At 30.9% G+C, this 7384-nt stretch overlaps 1 protein-coding gene across 1 annotated transcript; it reads right to left on the minus strand.

Annotated features, from left to right (window-relative positions):
* Positions 1–854: 854 nt before the first annotated feature.
* On the minus strand, positions 855–3016 carry LOC127904105 (receptor-like protein 9DC3). The gene is made up of 2 exons (XM_052446056.1): positions 1046–3016; positions 855–911 (listed from the first exon to the last, which is right to left on the minus strand). Exons 1-2 carry the CDS (start codon positions 3014–3016, stop codon positions 855–857), a joined length of 2028 nt encoding a protein of 675 aa, XP_052302016.1.
* Positions 3017–7384: the final 4368 nt, after the last annotated feature.

A 7384-nucleotide genomic window follows, 5' to 3' on the forward strand; every position in this document is an offset into this window, starting at 1 on the left:
ATCTATCAGTCAAGTGTTGTTCTTTTAAATTTATAAGAATTGTTTTAATTTGCTTGCACACTTGTAGGTTTGTAGAGCAATTTGTTCATAACTCTATAAATCTCAAAATACTCCCAGAAAGGGAGATTGATTTAAGTGATCAAGAATAAGGAAATGTTCATAACTCTATAAAACATAAATGATTTTATAGTTACCACAAACTATTGCTTGCTTGACCTATTACATACATAGAATCTTCTTCGTAGAAGTAACACCTAATTAACCTTGAAATGAAAAAAAAAGAGAGAAGAAAAAGTAAAATCCACTTGATACCTTGGATCCAATATCATGATCTGCCACTCTAGTGTTGTTTCAATGTCATATCCACTTGATATCCTAAAATACTTCAAATAAATTATATTAGGATATCATAACATAACATAAACTGTGAACATAAAATTTGAAAATTCAAATGCTCGCAAAACTTACTTGAAAATATCAATTGCATTATTTAGTTTCTTCTAGCACCATATCTGCCAACATTCTTCTTTGTTTTTTTGCTATTGAGATTCCATTTATCTTCAACCATCCTAAGAAACCATGAAGGTTTTTTTGTTCTAAACACAACGTATCCCGTAGCAACTCCAAACACAAACCCACATCCATACCCCATTGTCACAGCTTTCCATCCAAATCCTTCTCCAAACAATGTTGAATCATCTTCTTCATTAAAGCTTGATGGCGACAATGATAGTGCCTCATCATCGTAGCATTCTTTTAGGACTTGAAATCCACATAAACCCAAGTTTCCTTCAAATAAGTTTGCATTAAAGGTGTTGAATTGCTCTCCACTTGGTATGGGCCCCTCGAGTTGATTATGTGAAAGGTTTAGGATTGCAAGAAATGTTAAACCCTCCAATTGCATTGGAATCCTTCCAGTAAGCAAATTTGAAGATAGATCTAATGATTCCAAATTGGTCAAATTTCCTAATGATGATTGGATATGACCTGTAAGAGAATTATGAGAAAGGTTGAGTTGTTGGAGTGCTTTAAGTTTTTCGATCACCTTTGGAATCTCTCCAGTGAAATTGTTATTTGACAAATCGAGTACTCTGATGGTACTTTGGATCTTCATAAACTTCGTTTTTACACCTTTCCATATCATTTCTATGGAATACACATAACTAGAGTAATTTATTGCCCCCATGTAAATCATGTTTTGATCCAAGGTCATCATTGCTTCAAGACTATTAAAATAACCTGTTGGCAACGACTCACTAAAATTATTGTCAGAGATATCAAAAATCTGTAATTTAGAGAAGGAATTATATGTAGTCGGACCTTTCACAAAACCTTGGAGTTTATTGGATTTTAGGACAAGAATTTGGAGCTTTGGAAGCGTTTCTAGAAAGTAGGGAAATGTATCCTCAATCTTATTGTTGCCAAGATCAAGAACTTCCAACAATGTGCAGCTGATGATAGACGGTGGTATTTTCCCTTCTAATTCATTTCCATTGAGGTTGAGATATTCCAAGCTATTATTCTTTGAAAATATTGAAGGGATGGTGCCTTGAAGATTGTTCATGCCTAGATGCAATACGGAGAGCATGTTGCTGAAGTTCCCCAAACATAGTGGCGTAGAACCACTCAAGCTGTTGTTGGACAAGTCCAGGAGCCGAAGGAATCTCAGCTTGCAAATAGAAGAAGAAATCTCACCTGTCAATTTACTATTGGACGCAAGAATAAGGACTTCCAAGTTCTCTTGTTTGAAAATCGAACTTGGGATCGGACCAAGCAAGTGGTTATTGCTCAAATCTAGGTATACCAATGAATCGTGTTGGAGTTCACTTATATTGCCTATGAGATTATTGTTATGAAGGTCAAGATATTGTAAAGAAGGAAGAGCAAACAAAAAGGATGGTATTGTTCCATTGAACAAGTTACCATATAAACTTAGAGTCCTTAGATTTAAAAGGCTACCCAAAGAATCTGGAATCTGACCCATAAATTTATTGGAATCGAGTTTCAGGTAACGGAGTTGTACAAGGTTTCCAAGTAATGATGGGATTTCACCTATAAAATTGTTACTTGAGAAGTCTAAAAGGATGAGCTGTGTGAGATTACCGAGCGGAGCTAAATCTGACCTTATAATGTTACTATTACGGAGATACATATATTCTAATGACTTTAGATTACTGATCAAGTCGTTTTCTAAATAAACTGAAATTCTTGTATTAGAAAGATCCAACGAAGAGAGGACATTACTCAAATTGGACGAAGGAAAAGAGCCAGTGAGGCGGTTGTTGTATGACATATCCAGTGATTCAAGCTTTGGGAGGAGAAAGATGTTACCTGGGAATTTCCCCTGCAATCCACAACCCCAAAGGGAAAGAGATGACAAAGAAGAGGACAGATTCGTCAAGGAATTGGGTGCAACCAATGACATGTTTACCCGACTCAAATCGAGTTCTCTAAGTTCGGTTAGATTTCGAACAAGCTTGGCCAAAGAAATTGGTTCTAGACTTGGATCGTAGTTTCCAGAGAGATCAAGTGAAACCAATTTGGAGAGATGAGAGATTTCCGACGGAACTTGACCTGCAAAGACTGAGGAATTTAGGTTAAGAAGTGCCAGATTGGAAAACTGGCCAAATCGAGGAGAAATATGGGAGTTATTGAAATCATTGTCAGAGAGGTCGAGCTTTTGAAGATGATGCAGGGAGAAGAGGGTGCTATTGGAATGGAGGGTGCCATAAAGCATGCTGCATGAGAGGTCCAGTGCAGTGACATGCCCTGTTTTCATGTCACAAGAGACCCCATCCCACAAGCAGCAGTCTGTACCCTCTTTCCAGGACTCTGTCTTGGGATGCTGGCAACGCCCTGAAGCAGAGCTATTAATGGAAAAGGATTCTTTGAATTGGAGCAAAGAAAGACTTTGGTCAGGAGCACAGAAATGAGATGAAGAAATTGTTGAATGGAAATGGAAGAGAAACATAATGAAAGAGAGAGATTGAGAGAGGGACAGTGGTGAAAACCCCATGTTTGGCTGGCCTTACAGGATTTAGTAGTATATTTGGGAGAGATGAGGGGTGAAGAAAGACAATGTTAGAAGTATTTATAGACAAACTAATCTTAGATTGTATACAGACAGATGTGTAAAACATGTAAAGACGAAATCAAATCTCAAGTACAAGAGTGAGTGAGTGAGTGTTGGAAACGCGGCAATATTAATAAATTTATGGAAAACATGGACACGTCGACGTCTTAACCATACTAATGCATACAATAATAAAAAGTTTGGATATCTTTCATGTAAATCACCTTCTTTTTCTCTCCGTCTCTGCCTTTCTTTTCAATTCACCTCTATTTTTTTTTTAATTCAAATCCATCCTAACCCCGTAATTTTCCCAAAATCTAGGGGTTTTTTCTCCATCTGCTTTTCTCTCAAAGCTTGAAAATTTGCTAAGATTGTTGGAGGGCCGCTTGATCGAATAAATTTGCTAAGATTGTTGCAGTAAAACTCACTCTACTTTTGGTTTATAGTTAATTAGTAAGGATAAATAAAGGTCGTTTGTTCCTTCAACTTCTACTACTAAATCATCACATCACCATTAGCATTATGATCATCGATGTGTTGATTCGTAGAGAAGATATTAACATCAGTAGTATTTGAAGAATAAGGGGGTGTTTCATGCTCTTTCACTCCCAGAAAATTAATAAATACAAACAGAAATACTGAGGGAATATTTCCGTCGGTAAATTTCAGAGGAATTTTACCGACGGAAAAATTTCATCGGTATATACCGAGAAAATTACAGTGGGAAAAAAAATTAAAACAAAGCAAAAAAAAATGATGACGTGTCATTTTTATCGACGGAATTTATTTCGTCTATAAAATCCGTCGGTAAATTCGTTGGTAAACTGTGAACACTGTTCATCATGTCAGTTATAAAGGGAATCACCGACGGAATTGTTCGTCAGTATTTTCCAGAGAGCTCCAGAACTGTTCACTTTTCAATTGCAATGTTAATTGTTGTTCTTTACGGACAAAATCACCAGCGGATTGCAAAGTCATCGGTGTTATTTGGCGGTTTTCTGAAAAAAAATCAATTAATTTAAATTTTTCATTTAAATTTTACAGACGGAATCACCGACGGATTGAAAAATCATCGGTAATTGTTGGCGGTTTCTGAAAACTTTTTACGAAATTAAAAATTTAAATTAAATATTACTGATGGAATTACCGACGACATAATTAAAAAATATTAATATTCAATTATCTGTCGGTAAATCCGTCGCTAACGCGCCTCAATAAAAAGCCTGAATCCCCTTATTTCACAAGAGACAGACTCATTTCTTCTTCTTCTTCTTCTTCTTCTTCTTCACTATATGTAAAAAACATCAATATCTATTTCTTTCTCTTCTTTTCTCTCCTCATCTCCTTCTCTTTTCCTCCATGCTCGGGTATGTCTTCTTCTTCTTTCTTCTTTTATCCTCTTAGTTTTTTTTAATTAATATGCTTTACGAAATTTTTTTCTCTCCTTGGCTTCACTTGCAACTACATTAAGGTAAGATTTTTCTTTTTTCTTCTTTTTCATGATTTTTTTCACTATATTTATTTTTTTATTTTATTTTTAATTGTTTTTGTTCTTAATAATTGTATAAATATTGTTGTAAGATTTTTTTTTCCATATGAGATCAATTTTTTGTTGATTTATTTATAGGATTTTTAAATTTTTAGCAATTGCAACTTTATTTTTTTCATATGAATTTTTTAGTTGAATTTATTTTTTCATTTTATTTATTTGTTGCAAATTTGTTTGAGTTGATTTTCTTATTCTTTTTTCCAAGCATTTTGAGTATATTATAGAGTGTTGATTTATGTTAATTTTATTATTTTATAATTTTATAAAATGAAGTTTTTTAAAAAATGTTTTTAAATAATTACCGATGGAATTACCAATGGAAATTCCATCGGTATATCCATCGGTAAATCCGTTGGTAATAAAAAAAATTATTATTATTGACGCGTCTGTTCCGTCGGTAATAATATTTTTTTTTACCGACGGAAAAAAAATTATCGATGAAAGATTCACCGACAGAGCATTTTCGTCAGTGATTTCGTTGGTAAATTAATTACCGATGAAAGATTCACCGACAGAGCATTTTCGTCGGTGATTTCGTTGGTAAATTAATTACCGATGAAATATGTATCTTACGTCGATGGAAAAATTTTGTCGGTAAAACTGTTAAATGTTGTAGTGTTTTAGCTTCTTTTTTTTAAATATATTAAATAATATATTTCTAAGATTTATTTTTAATATAAGCATGTCAAAATAAAAATAAAAATTAAGTTTTAGCAAACCTCTATTCTGGTGGCAAAATTAAATGGGGGTTAAGATGGAGAATATATTATGAAGCAAAATCAATATATTTGAGTTTTTTTTAAGGTTTCAAGAAAAACAAGAACAATTAATTTAAGTTAGTTTTCTTATTTAATGTATAAAGGTCATTTAGTCTTTTCATTATATTTGAAAATTTGTGTTGATCCAAAATGTAAATAGTAATTTTTTAAAGTATAGCGGGTAAGTGAAAAAAATGACCTAACTACATGATATTAAATATATTTTTTCTATTTTTTTATTTTCACTAAAACTAACTTGTTGTTTTATTTTTAAAATATTGGTTTCTTTTATTTACTTTGGAAAGTTATTTCTACTTTATTTTCAAAAAGATTATTTTATTATTATTTATGGTGGATTTTTTTTATCTTTTCAAAATCATTATTCTTTTTAGATAATTTTTTTATCTGTTTTTTTTTTTTTTAAAATTATAAAAAATAATTTTTATGTAAAAAATAGAAAATTTTGAGCACATAAAATAAAAAATATCATAAAAATATATTTGAAAATCATCATGTAAAAAATTACATATTTACCGTCATCAAGGTATTTCCTCAACACAAATTTAAGTTATGGATTTTTTTGGTGATCGAAACTAGTATGCGTTAAATTTATATCAATTTGATGAATTTTGTTTTTTTTATGAGAGAAGACATTAATTTTGTGATGTGAGAATTAGGAGTATATTGTTTTGATATTGTCTACTAGTATTGTTTGTATATGTTTGATCTTTATCACTGGGAGAAGCATTAAACAAGTTTCCTTAGCTGGCTGACCGACCAAATTTCAAATACAAGACCATCAACTCATCAAGTAGCTAGGTCCCTTCGTTGACTAAAACAAGCTAGGGTGAGTCAGTGTTGGAAACGCGGCAATATTAATTAATTAATGGAAATTATATAATATATATATATATATATATATATATAAAGAAAATGAAGTTAGAGAATCAATTCTTCAGATAAAACCTTAATTAATGAAATTAAGTTACATCTTCTCCAATGTGTAGCTACCGATTGAATTTTTTTTCGAGTGTGTTTGAAAATGCGGTGCAAACTATATTTTTTTAAATTTTATTTTTGCTTAAAATAATTTTTTTTAATGTTTTTAAATCGTTTTAACTGTGATATCAAAAATAATTTTTCTAAAATAAAATAATTTTATTTTAATATATTTCTAAGTGCATTATTATTATTACTAGAATTTCATAAACACCTGAATGTGCCTTTTCCTCAACTTTTGAGTCCGAGCAATGAAGGACTAATTTTTTCATGAGCACATAATTGAGAGTTGAAATTGTTAGTCGTTAGTATTAAAAATGCAACAAAAACATAATGAATAATACCTCATGTTTTTTTTTCAGGACTTAAAAATAAAAATTCAAAATAAGTCCCAAATAGCATCTGTAATTTGTGAAAATATTCTAGTTTTTTAATTATTATTTTAACTGTATTACTTTACCATTTATTTAACTTTGTTAAAAAACTAAAAAAGCTCCAATAATTGAACTTTAGTTTTCGTATAATGACCGGCTGTAATTTGGTCAAAAGAATATTTAAAGAAAACAGCCTTTTCCTCGACGTTTGAATTGGAGCCGAGAAGGACCGATGATTAAATTAATGTATTGAAGTGCAAGGGAAACAAAATGGTAATGAGAAATTGAGTGAGGGATAATGAATAAAAAATAAAGTAGTTTGTACAACTATTTGTTTTTGTATTTTAAAAATGTTTTTGAAAAAATTAATTTTTTTTATTTTTTTCTTTACTTCAAATTAATATTTTTTTGGTGTTTTTAAATTATTTTGATGAACTAATGTTAAAAGTAATTTTTAAAAAATAAAAAATATTATTTTAATACATTTTTTTAGTAAAAAACACTTTAAAAAACAATCACAACTATACTCCTAAACCCACTATTAGCTTTCTTGACTCAAAATTCAGCAAGACCACAAATTTATATATATATATATAAAAAAAATAATGCAGCACTAATGACTTTGCCTATT

This window comes from Populus trichocarpa, chromosome 12, assembly GCF_000002775.5.
Source record: "Populus trichocarpa isolate Nisqually-1 chromosome 12, P.trichocarpa_v4.1, whole genome shotgun sequence".
In the NCBI taxonomy this organism is placed as follows: Eukaryota; Viridiplantae; Streptophyta; class Magnoliopsida; order Malpighiales; family Salicaceae; genus Populus; species Populus trichocarpa.

Coding starts and splice junctions, on each gene's coding strand:
- LOC127904105 (XM_052446056.1), bottom strand. CDS start 3,016: ATGGGGTTTTCACCACTGTCCCTCTCTCAATCTCTCTCTTTCATTATG. Junction 912..1,045: donor TCACTGGAGAGATTCCAAAG/GTGATCGAAAAA, acceptor GCTTACTGGAAG/GATTCCAATGCAATTGGAGG.